At 33.1% G+C, this 13,529-nt stretch overlaps 2 protein-coding genes across 33 annotated transcripts in view; one reads left to right on the top strand and one right to left on the bottom strand.

The window, feature by feature from the left end:
• RPS24 (ribosomal protein S24) overlaps nt 1–13,529 on the top strand; it is a 559,366-nt gene that overhangs the window by 64,249 nt on the left and 481,588 nt on the right. The gene's annotated exons all lie outside the window — the stretch shown is intronic.
• KCNMA1 (potassium calcium-activated channel subfamily M alpha 1) overlaps nt 1–13,529 on the bottom strand; it is a 436,284-nt gene that overhangs the window by 160,108 nt on the left and 262,647 nt on the right. For all 31 annotated transcript variants that reach the window (XM_048946538.1, XM_048946532.1, XM_048946533.1 and 28 more), the window contains 2 exons: nt 13,329–13,422; nt 9,997–10,108 (listed from right to left, as the gene is read on the bottom strand). In XM_048946538.1, the coding sequence (XP_048802495.1) occupies nt 9,997–10,108; nt 13,329–13,422 (206 nt within the window). The remainder of the gene's footprint in view (nt 1–9,996; nt 10,109–13,328; nt 13,423–13,529) is intronic.

Here is a 13,529-nt window from a genome sequence, read left to right as displayed (position 1 = left end):
CACACACAACCATTCTTCATCTAATCCCAGCTAATGGCAGCTATATTACGGAAGAAAAAATATATATATCTTTAGCCATCAAGCAATAGGGAAAGAATAGAGCACATTAGTTCTCTCAAGCAGACTTGTTCTGTGAATATTCACAACAGGATTTTTGTTCAGTCAGCTACCACCTCAATTAGAAAAAAAAGCTGTTTCAAATAAAATGTAAATGTGAGATGGTACTTTCCATGAGACATGATGTGCTTGCCTGGTCAATGTCCTGGCTTTAGAGAATAACGTACATACTCCTTCTTGAAAAGCTAACTTCATTTCAAGAAATATGTTTAACGTGCCAGCATCCCTATTACATTTTTTTTTTCTGCACTAGAAAAGCCATAAAAATATATATTCTAAAAATATATCAATGCCATCTGGAGTACAGTGCAAAGCAGATATAAAAACAGACAGTATCATCTGCTTATAGGAAATATACAGGATCTCAAAGCACTTTGAAAATGTTATTGAAGTGTGACAAGGCCAAACAAAGAAATGGGGAGCACGTACACACAAATTTAAAATGCCAAGTATTATTCAGGGAGTAAATAATAAGTAAACCATTTCTGTGATTCTTTTACATCGTAGCATTTACACCAAGTTCTTACAAACACCCTGGTCATATTCCCACTGGTCACAGAAGTGAAGTTCCATGGAGTTCATTGGGAATTATGCGCTTTGACTGTACAAATGCATACACACATATTTATAAACTATCTGTGAGCATTTGGATTATTCCTTTCAAACTGGAAGGATTTTAACAAGGCATTATTTCTCAGAACATCCTACTTTTTTTTTTTTAATTATGTAAGGCATATTATTTTTCTTCATTTTTGTATTTCACTTTAAATATAACTATATTCTTGTTATGTTTTGAATTTTAAACCTATCATTATCTTACTTTGTGGTGTTTTTTTGTTTGGTCGGTTGTTGGCTTTTTTTTTGCTTGTTTGTTTGTTTTACAGCAAACATTTGGATGTAGAATTCAAAAGTGTTTTGAGTCTAGCACACCTCTAAAGCAAATCAGTGCTCCATTAATAACTAGCAAAAGCCAAGCTTCTTGTTTACATAACCTACATTTTGGGTTTAGTAATCTGACAGTATTCTTTTAACTCTTTCAGCTCCCTGGAACAGAGGATGTTATCCAGATTTTTATTGATTTTCTCCCTTTTTGTTTCAGAGCACTGATAAAACTATTGAATACATCAAAGACTGGGAAAAAATGAATTAAATAATAGAAAATGGAAATAATTTTAAAACAAATCTGATCCACAATTAAAAAATGCAAATCTAAATTTCTAACCCTAAGCAAAGGAAGGACAAAAGCCAGATGTAAAATCTGAGTAATGCTACAGCACTCTGTTGCTTGCAGACTTGCAATTCTGCCTGTCTTTGCAAGCAAATACAAACGAATTAATTTAGAAAAAATAATACTCCACAAAATTGTATATAATTATGATACAAGTGTGAAAAAAAAATTCTACTTTTCTGACCAGATTGTGCCACACACTTTGTAAAATATTTATGCCTGTAAACGATGAATGATGGTCTTACTATATAACTCCCTGAAGGTGGAATAAATTCATACTGTAAAAACAACAAACAATATTTCATACCAGCTATTAGATTAAGACTTCAGGCATAAAATTCCATAGAAGTCAAAGATTAAGTTGCTTTCACTGTCTGGTGTGAATATGGCTGTCACATAGGTCCATACATTACTTACTAGTATCCCTATTTTCACCTCATGCCAGTACTAGAAGTCTTCACAGATCCAGTGTTGTAACATATTTAAATACAAAGTCTGAGAACTGGAAGATTCAATACAGCACTAAGGCTGCCTCTGGAATAAGTCCAGCAAAGAGAATAGTGTTTAAGACTCTTCAAATCAATTTCAGACAGAAAATCTGCCTGTGGTCTGCCTGCTGAGATGCAAATTCTGAGGGTATTTTTACTGCTCAAAAAATGGTTGCTGTAATAGGATAATATATTATCAAAAGCTAGAGTAAATTACAAATATATTGCCACAGAACTACCAACACTAAGAATAGATTGTGAAAAAGGATATGCACTGTCAGAGTAGATTACAATCAGCTTCTAGAAAAGCAGGTGTCTCTGATGTTTTTCCAGAAGACAGCCTTCCTCCAAATACGGGCATTATTTGCCCTATACTCTTGACTGCTACGTACTTCCCTATGTGATTAGGATGTATTTCCATAGTAAGCATGAACATGAGAGAATCTAGAAGATCCTATCATGGATCATTTTTATTTCCTAGGTGTATCTGCTTTTCAGTTCATTTTACAATGCTGTAGTGTGGATGCTTTGCCCATAGCAAGAAAGAAAGTGAAGGCAGGCACGAGAGACCAATCTCAGTGTTACTATGAACCTCTATAGAAAATGAAAGCTAGAACCACAGTACAAATTGTAGAAGCCACTTTACAAATTATCCTATTTATTTTGAATTTATGATTGCAATATATTTTGAGTATAAATTCTGTTGTTCTGACTGCCACATCATCATACATATTGTCTGCCAAATAATCACTACAAACCTATTATTTTCTTGAGCCATCATTAAGCATTACATTAAGTGTGCATTAGCAAGCATCTAAAATCATTTTAATTATACATACGTATTAAAAATTTACAAATAGTTTATACATTATATGAATTTTAATAAGAATAGTAAGCTACCTTCATTTTGTATTATTTACATAATTAATCATTTAAGAACATAATTAAAAAGTGAACTTCTAAATAAGATCTGAATTAAAAAGAAAATGTCAATTTCCCTGCAAAAATCACATTTAACAGAAAGAAAATGGGTTTAGGGAAAAAAAAAAAAAAAAAAAAAAAAAAAAAAAAGTTTGATCTAGAGAAACACAGTTTCCCAAACCAAAATGCTGTGTTTCTGTGTGTGTTTATGTTTTTAAATTAATTAAGGCATTATTCTGTTTTTTATATTTCCTTGCCATCTGCTATATTTTTTACTTTACAAACAAAACTGCTGATGAAGTTGAATGCAGTATCTCTGCTTCTGGCCTGAATTAGCAGCTAGTGAGATTTCATAAGAAAGTTTATTCCTGGCAAATGTCTGTGCAATTTCAAAGACATGATAAGCTTAGATATTTTAACCTAAAATACCAAGAAAACTCAGATTCATTGACCTCATATTCCTTTACAAATATCAACCGAGAAAGTAGAATTGGTAGCTAGATTTAGAGCAAAATGTTTCCTAACTAGCACAAGCTTATAATAACATTCGTAAATACACTCTACTGATTTATTCAAAAAGAATTATATACTAAATGCTGGAACCAAATAAACATTTTCCAAAGTTTAGTAGTGTCTCTTTTAATGCTGTTTCAAATTGAAAAAAAAACTCCAGACTGGAGGAAAAAAGAAAAAAGCAAAAAGATGCCAAAGCATACACACAGAAAGAGCAAGCAAATGCCATCTGAACATCATTAGTTTTGCTGGTAGAGACTTTCTAGCAATCCATATGGAATATGGAATAAAGTTAATTCAGTATTCCACACTCAGATTGGACCTAAATGCCTACTAATACTATGAACAGAAATAGAACATCTCTCTTTCCTTTATGGTGAGTATGTTCTACTGAAAATTAAGCTGCAATTAAGGTACAATAATATAATTTTTTTTTTTGTATAATACACATGGAAAAAAATAGTTTGGTTTACACTAAAAGAATGTCAATCTAAAAGAAATAGGCTGAAGAGTACTGATAAATCTTTGAAAGTTCTAAACATTACAACTTCAAACTGTTTGATTCAAGTAAAGGAGTGCCTACAGGACTCCATCTTAGCAGATATTTTAAATTGATTATGAATAACAAACTTAGGCTGCTTAAATAAAAATTCTTATTAGCGAGTACATTTACTGTTCATGAATAATAATTAACACAATTTCTAAGTAGTAATAAAATATTAACATATATTTTGTATCTTAAAGTACTAAATTTCCAAAAAGAAAGTGTTTTTGATTGACGTTAACTAATGGAGCTGAAGACTTCCTTGGGCCTGGCAGACATTTTAGTAATAAGGCAAATAAGGCTGAAATCTAATACATGTTTTGAGAAAAAGCCAATCATGTAATTATGGCATAACTGCCTTCCTAAAAGGACTAAGTGAGACATTTCTAAGTCATCATATCTGGGTACCTTGTATTTAGTAATTTTAAAAATTTGCTCTGCAGTCTACTTAACGTTGGTTTTCAGTAAGTCTGGTACAGTCAGTTGAAGTTCCAAAAATATATAAGAAAGTTAATATTATTATCATATGTTTAAAAGTAACCACAGACCATAGTTAACCAAATCACAGACAGAGCAAGGAATACTACAGCAAAATACTTAGGAGTTCAAAATAAAGAATTGTATTTATGTATGCAAAAAACATCCCATTGCCATTAGAATTTACATTTGAACAATAAAGATGTACATACTGATGGAGTTAATGCAGCATTGCAATGGCATTAAGCAAAAAAAGAACTGTTATGCCTTTAAATAGCATGCTGTCCACGGTAACCTTGTCAGGGAAGGGTTCTTGACCTTAAGTTAATATTTCTATTAATATTCTGGAGGGAAAACAAAATCCACATTGATAAAATTAATAGATGATACTGAAGAATAATAAGGAAAAATGGTTTGATTAAAAGGAGAGAAAATTGTATTCAATATTATACATGTGATACAGTCTTTTCAGTGACATACTATTATCAGAAGACATAGCACATCATAGACTATTAAGAGTGATATTCTTTAAAAAATTCTTCTACCTGCTTGAAGTCACCTGAAGTGAATGAAGAAATGTTACTGCAAATGAAACTAATGCATACGTATGAAAAACACTATTTCCCTTAGAAACTGAACAAAATTGTTCTTCCAATGTACATAAAATATAATGTAAGTAAAATTACATAACATGTTTTAAAGCTGTAAAAAGTACACCAGTTTTGTAAAAGAGAAAAAAACTGGCATATTAAAGGCATATTTGGACGTGTATTTATAGTATTTCCCACTAGATGGCAGAAATACATAATACTTAATGTATAAACACACTGAAAATTGACTAAATTAAGGGTGCTAAGAAGAGCGTATTTCAGAGGGCTGTGGATGTATCAAGATACAGCAGATTCTTATAAGGTTTTGGAGCTCCTGTCTCACAGGCATCCCCACAACTTGGTTATTAAAGCACTTCGTGTCATTAAGGTACTCTGTTGCATACCATTTTCCAAAAGGCGTAAAGCGTTCAGCAAATTTGTACAGACGTTTAGGCAGAGTTGCTCTGTAGAGCATACGTAAAAAAAAAAAAAAAAAAAAAAAAAAAAAAAAGGTACTGAAACAAATGTTTTCCATGTCACTTTTTCTCACAGAGATTTTCAAAGTTTCAACTTGAAGCACACTTGCTGAATGGCCAGAAGGCATTTGCAACATCAGCTTAAACTATCAATTTTTCTCTAAAGTTACGCATCTATTTTCATTAACCACAAGGAGAAACTAATTTCATTTTCTGACTGACATAAATAGTTCTCTCTACCAGAGACATTGGAAACAATTTTCTAAGTCCAAGAAATGATACTGAAACAACAAGTCAGATCCAAAATGACTTGGGAAGTCTGTAACAGAACCTGAACAGGATTTCAAGAAAGATTGGAAAAAAGAAAGCCCTCGTTTGAATAAATATGCTTTCCACCACATAGAGAGATTCACTATTCATCTATGCTGCAGATATGTCTGCATTTGCACACACTGTCTGCCTTCTTTCCCCCCACTGTAAATCTCAAGTTACTTTCTAAAAAAATAGCACAACTTCAGCAGCAGCCAAGACCGCCGAGGAGATGTCAGATGAATCTATTAGCAATCAAATAGTTTCTAAGAATTAAAATGTTGTACAGTAGAATAAAGAGGAAAAGTAAACTGATCAACTGTGATTCAATGTTAATATGAAAGAATATAAAATCCTTATAATTAGTTAGGTTTTATTTAAGTCACTGTAGTTCCTAAGGTTGATTGGTCTTTGTTCACATGTCCTTGTAAACATGAATCTAAGGTGGTATTTTACACATTTAATCTTCCCCTATGAACATCACTCTGTCAAGGCAATTTTTCAGTTATTTAAAGTAAAGGTTTGCTCTTACAGAAGATAGAGTAACAATTTTAAGTAGAGGGTACAGTGTTCGTATATCATTACTAAGTAAGGCTAGAAAATATTCACACATTGCAGGCATCTCCAGCTTAGTAGATTGCAAGCTACCTAAGAAACAAAGGTCTGATCACCTAAAGTTTAGCTGTGATTCTCAGATCATAATGAATTTGTGTTAAAAAATGAGTTTCGCCAGAACCTCACTTCTGCCATTGCAAATCTTTTTTCCTCCAATGGCACTTTTAGCCTAACTTCATTTACAGAAGTTATATGTGCTGTAAATACAGCACATTTAGCAACTAATAGAAAGCATTTGGCTAAAATTAATTATCAAAACAACATGTAAACTCTGGAGCCATAAACACCATTCTTTGTTGTTACTGTTCTTCCCTTGGAAAGATTCTCCCCACTACACAGAAGTCTGCAATCACAGTGGATAATTGTTCTTTTGTCTGTATTACCAAATTTTTCCTACAGTTCTGCACAAGAAGTATTTATTTTACATATAAATATCTGCTCAAATGTTACTTTTTGCAAAACTGTGCTGAAAAAACATCAAAGGGATATAGATGCAAATGGACTTCATTAGAAAACAGTTATGTTTTTAACTGTAGAGTTTTAAGTATTAGCATAAGCAATTTAACACCACTGACTACTGAAGTAATATATACCACTGAACTACTTAGATTTAAATTTTTAAATTTTTAATTTTTTTCTTAAAAAAAAAAAAAAAAAAAAAAGTAGGTACTTGACCTGAAAGTAATACAGTGAAAACATTCTCCCTAGCCCTCCACCCACACTTCTGCCTTTCCACTGTTACTTATAAACATGTCGCAAGCATTTCAGCTCCTTCAGGAAAGTAAATTCTCTTTCGAAACTATGAAGGAATACTCTTCATTAATACACTTCTGTGTATTTGCTTAAAAACTCTTTCACCACAACAATTCCAAATGACATTTTGCTGGTCTAAATCACAGACCCCAGTAATTCACATTTTTGAATAAGTAAATTATTTCATTGAGAATGATTTTCCCTAATGTGAAAGCTCCTCTGGAATAAACATAAAAGAAGCAAGTGTAAATGCTCAAACCTCATAAATATGTTGCTCATAAGCCAGCTACATAATAAAAAATTAAACAAATCTGTGTTTCAGCAGGTGATAAATACCTCTAAAAAAGGATTCAGTCAGAAAACAAGTGGGACTATAAAGAAGAAATCCAGAAAAAGTGAAATTGGTGCAATTACGAGCAGAGGAAATCCTTTTAATACAATAAATAAATATAATTACAACATTTAACTTCGCCTGCAAAATGACATGGATCATATACAAAGTATTCAGGGAAAACTGATAAATATGAAGGCACTCTCATTATTCTTGTTGGTTCTGTTAGATTGCTGTGTCACCAAGAGTGAGTCATTTACACAGTCACTTTCATAAAGTATATTAATTCCAACTTATTATCTTTTTGCATAATTTTCTAGTGTGTGTTTTTTTTTTTTTTTTTTTTTTCATTTTTGCTCATTTCATATTCATTTTCTATGGATGCTAGTTTTTCCTCTCAGTTCACCTTCATCTCCAATGACTTAAATCTGAAAGCTGTGGGAATCTATGTTACATGAGATTCAAGTATGAAAACACATCCTACTAAATCACATTACATAAGATTCTGGGATTTTCAAATCTGGGAAAACTGCTAGTGAAATGTGAATTTTCTTCTACGGATTAGTTCATTTGTTATTGACAATTTTATTTCCTATAAAAAGTATGGTACTTTATGACATTTTCTACTTCAAAATTTTCATTTAATAAATATGGTAGAATGCAATTAAGACTTTAACGATATGTGGATCTGTAATCATCTTTTTTGGCTGTTTTGCTGCTTTATTCTTTGGTTTATTAATAACCGCTAATGTATATGATGAACCTGAACATGGTTATGCAATCTATTAGTCTCTTTTCATACAGCACTGAATTATTGATAATTTCTGCATATTTGTATTTCTGAAATTGAGAATATCATAATTTTATTTAAAATTCTCTGTTTCACTACAAGTTTCACTGCTTTCAGTTTTCAGTGACAACAAGCAGTAATGTTTCTATAGAAATTGATAGACAAATGGTGAGGTTTCATTTGTTATCTAAAAATATAGCACTTAAAAAGCATGACATTTTGGAAAGTTTTCTCCAAACAAAAGGTCCCAAATTTTGATCCTCATTTTATGTAACTAGATAAAAATATGCCACTGGTACAAGAAACTTAGTATACCATAGTACATGACTATTTTTAGCTTTTTTTTAATCTACTTTGTTTCATTTTGTGATCTTTTTTGTGTGCCATATCTTTTTCCAGTGCACTCCTAGCAGTCTTTCCTACCCAAGGTTTGAGACCAGTAACATCTATCCAAATCTCCCAAACATATTGTTCCAATGGCTTTAAAATTTTCTTTATTGGCACAAAAAGTGAAGGAAACCTCTTGATTTCATTGCTGATGACTCATGACAGTAGATTTCAGTGAATAAATGGCTAGAATAATCTGTTCAAGTAATAATTATACTATATTCCCCACTTTGTAACAACAGACACATATTAAACTGTATTCTCTAGATGGACCTTACCAATACCTATGGGAGGAAATTATATTCATAGAATCATAGAATCACCAAGATTGGAAAGGATCTCTAAGTTCAACCATCAAACCATCACCACCATGCCCATTAAATCATGTCCCTAAGTGCTACATAGACATGTTTCTTGAATGCCTCCATGTGTGCTGAGTTCATCACTTCCCTGAGCAGCCTGTTCCAATACTTGGCCACTGTTTAGGAGAGGAAGTTTTTTTTCCTAACAATCAACCTTCACCTCCTTTGGTGCAACTTGAAGCCATTCCCTCTCATCCTATTGCTGGGAAAAGAGGCTGAACTCCACCTTGGTATATTCACCCTTCAGAGTATTGTAGAGAGCAATAAGGCCTACCCTGAGCCTCTTCTTCTCCACACTAAGCAATTCCACTTCCCTCAGCTGCTCCTCATAAGACTTGTGCTCCAGTCCCCTCAAAGCTTCAATGCTCTTCTCTGGACATGCTCCAGGGCCACAGTGTCTTTCTTGAAGTAAGGGGCCCAAAACTGAATACAGTACTCAAGGTGCAGCATCACCAGTGCCAAATACAGAGGGATGATCCCTTTCCTGCTCTTTCTGGCTAAACTGTTCATAATACAAGCCAGGATGCCACTGGCCTTCTTTGCCAGCTGGGCACAGTGCTGGCTCATGTTCAGGTGGCTATCAATTAACATCCCCAGATCCTTTTCTTCTGCCCAGCTGTCCAGCCACTCTGCCACAAGCCTGTGGCACTGTATGGAGTTGTAGTGACCATAGTGCAGGACTAGGCACTTGGTCTTGCTGAACTTCATCCCATTTACCACAGCCCATTGATCCAGCATATCCAGATCTCTCTGTAGTATCTTCTGACCCTCAATTAGATCAATACTTTCTCCCAACTTGGTGTCATCTGCAAAGTTACTGAGGGTTCAACCAATCCTCCTGATCAAATCATCAAAAAGGACTGGTCCCAATACTGACCTCCACGGGGAACACCACTCATGACTACTCACAAGCTGAATTTAATTCCACTCATTTGGCTGGGTCATTTTTCTTGATTGACTTAGTGCTTTTTTCTGACATAACTCACCTGTCTACTGAAATGGTAGAATCACTTCATAAGGTGAAAGCATTATCAAAATATGCCAAGTTTAGGTATTTTTATGATAGCTATTAAAAAGAGAAACTCTATTACTTACCGAGCCAACTTCTGTTTAAATATACTGAAACAAACACTGGAGGGACCGTGAAGAAATCTACTACTGAGTTAACTTCCAGCCAAAACCATAGCTTGTCATTGGCTGCTATGAACTGGGGAAAAAAAAAAAAAAAGAAAAAAGAAAAAAAAAGAAAAAAGAAAAAAGAAAAAAAAAAAAAAAAAAGAAAAAAGAATCAAGTTAGATTTGTGGTGTGTACTTGCATGCAATACTTTCCATTATAAAATATTAAACTTCAAAGGTAATTTAATAACTAGCTCCAGACAAAACAGTCGGTATCACTGGTAAGAATTCTGTGAAAATTCTATCTAAAGAAGCAGAATATTTATGTAGTAAGTTGTAAGATCTATGGTAAAAACTACATCCTTCACATTTATTAATAACATATCAGAAATATTGGAAAAATAAAGATAAATAGAAAATATTCCAAAGTATATCACCTTTACTGCAGCACTGCAAGCATAGTAGTAGTAGTGTCATCATGTTGCTGTTGTTTTTATTTGCAGTTTCTAAATACAAGGTATTTTATTACCAAGATCCCACTATCATCCTATCTAGAGTTAATCAGTATGATGAATCCTTCAAGCAATAATTTAGAAGTGCAGCAGGACTTCAGTTCTCTGCATTGTACTCTGGAAGACACCCTTTCTCTCTAATGATTATGAAATCAGCATTGGGAAACTGGGAAACTTAGATTTCAAATACATCTTTGTGATCATCAAAGACCATTTTTATCTGGTGTTTAGCGGGATTAAACAACTGTTCATATTCAAAATATGGCTAAATTTTTTTTTGAAAATATTAAATAGTTATAAATAAATATAAAAGTTTAATGAATTATGAAGATATTTAGTGAACTGGTTTTACTCATGCAAGACTTGAATCTTAGACTAACATATTTTATTTTATTTTATTTTGAATGGCAGAAAATATACCCTGTCTAACTTTCAAAGAAAGTATTGCTATTCCATTCACTTAATCCTCTTTCTACAATTACATTAAAATTTTATTTAAGGGAAGCATTTGGATAAGGGGATTCGACTTTTAAGATCGTTGAAGTCATACTTGAGAAAAAAAAAAAAAAAAAAAGACAATATGAGCAGCATTTGCTCAGAGAAGATTCAAAAATGGAAATGTATTGACATTTTGTTATTCTATATTATACAATTAATCAAAGCTTCAGCATGAAAACTGAGCAAAACATATCCAGTTTCATCAAAACTTTTCAACTCCTTTTTAACGAACTTAAAAGTAGTCACAATATATGGAATGCAAACCTTTTCAGGATCTCATGTTGGTATTTTCTGAAATCATGTTTGATCTAGTCAGCATTTCACCACTCTGAGAGGGACAACATTTTTGCTCTCAAAAAGGTTAAGAGGTGTTACTCAAAAACCAAAACAAACAGCATTGACTATAAAGGCCACTCACAGTTTTCTTGAAAGTATTTTAACAGCTATTTATTTAGATAATTAGCAACTAATTGAAGCGCTTTACATTCCAGAAGTGTGCTTGAAGAGATAACATGCTTTTCTAGAAGCAGGAGCACAATTCTGTGTCATTCATTTGCCAGACTATTGCTTGATTATCTGCTAACTCATGCAATCTGGGCTTAGTCTTCATCAGCAGCTCGTAAATGTCTTACTTCTCACATAGTGAGTTACTAGCCCATTAGGGTTTTAAAATGGATGTGTGTGTTTGAAGGCAAATATCATCTGGAACTGAAGATATGGTAGTATCTTCATGAATTTGAATTGTGACATCATTTCAGGGAGAACAGATGGGAGAAGATGAGATTTAAAATATTTATTCAAGTACTTTAATTTGCCAGTGAATACTCACAGGGCGTATTTGTCTGAAAAAAACAAAAACAAAAACAAAAACAAAAAAACTTAAGTAGCTAAAGGTATGAGATGCCTGTTAACTCAGCTTGTTAAACCAGCAAATTCATCACTGACACAATCCTTGTATGCAAACAAGCTGAGTATCATTTGTTTCTCCAGGAACTCCTGTTCAGTACAGCAGAATGTGTTGGAGAATGGATGCTGTATGTATATAATCATTTTAATTTACACAGAGAGTACCAGTTCTGATGCAAGCCCTTAATATCTTTGCTTACTATACTTTGGCTTGCATCACAAAGCAGTTTTGGATAACACAAACATTTGATTTGGTTGAAGCAACAACTGAAAAAGTTATTCTAGTAGCCCATCTCACAAACTATAACCAGTAAAGTACATTCAGTCCACAGGATCAGAAGAAAGAGAGACAATGTTACTCTCTCCTTTTAAAAAAATATAGTACACATTTAAAAGCATTAATTAGTATTCACTGCTACTGTGTTCTTCCAGTTAGCTCAGCCCAAGTTACTGCTTTGAGTAGGTGGCCAATACACAATTTTAAATTTAAATTTTCTTCTGGTAGGAACATACTACCTTACCACTAATATAAATGTTAAAAAGTATCTGAATACTTCTAAGTAGAGGTTTGTTGGAAACTCATAAGTATCATGGATTGAAACTTCTGTGTCAAAAGGTCAACCTGTACTGAAGTTCTCCTGAACAAACACTGAATAATTACAAATTACTATGCTATATGTTTTCAAAATGCAGCACAGACTATGTATACAGCGGTGCAAACACTGACGGGAATTATCTGTACAACTAAAGAACAGAAAAGGAAGGAGGGAGGGAGAGGAGGAAAGATTAAAAAACAAGTAGAAAATCCTCTTGCATTACAGGCATTATGGTCCCAAACTTAATGAAAAAGTGCATCTTCCTTTAGAAATCCAAACTTTTAGATGTTGAAATTGTATTACTGCATTTTCAGAAAGTGAAAAGCATGTTCTACGGATACATGTTGACATTCAGCATGTTGACTGGTATTTACAACTTACACAAAATATTCATTAGCAGTCTGGAAAAATGGAAGTGCATAAAATTGAGATTGGCAGCTCTACCAGCTGTTATCTCAACTTGCAACTGCCAAAGACAGATCTAACAGCACAAAAATAATTCAAGTACTTCCCAGTTTTGCTGAGGTAGTTATCACACTGAATGTACTGAAACGCAGTTTGACTATATTGACCTACATTATCATAATTTCACTTTCTACCATACTTGAAGAGACAGACATAGTAGGGTTGGAACCAGCCATTCAAATTTATAAAACTCCTGTCTCCTTATCTATCTTATCTGTTTATCTTTATCACTTAAATATTCCAAACCAAAAGCTTTGATCTTGCATTTTAGAAGTTGGCTTATTTTTTTTTATCATTTTTTAATTCTGCCTGTCCTCAACGACAAACTACTTACACGCAAGCCGAAGTAGAGTAGGAAGAACACATTGAAAGCCATGTCAATCTGTAATGTGAAATCTTTGTAGAAATTCTGGCAGGATTCTATTGGGCTATTTGAAAGAAAAAGAAATCAGAGTGAATTGTCAGTATACGAGTTTCTGTTCTGGTGAGATTTTAATGCATTTCATTTTAAAACCTTGATTCAGAAATTACTTTT

The sequence above is a fragment of the Lagopus muta genome, chromosome 5 (genome assembly GCF_023343835.1).
Source record: "Lagopus muta isolate bLagMut1 chromosome 5, bLagMut1 primary, whole genome shotgun sequence".
Classification (NCBI taxonomy): domain Eukaryota; kingdom Metazoa; phylum Chordata; class Aves; order Galliformes; family Phasianidae; genus Lagopus; species Lagopus muta.
Note: the sequence above shows the minus strand (reverse complement) of the source record. Positions and strands in the feature narration are given on the sequence as shown.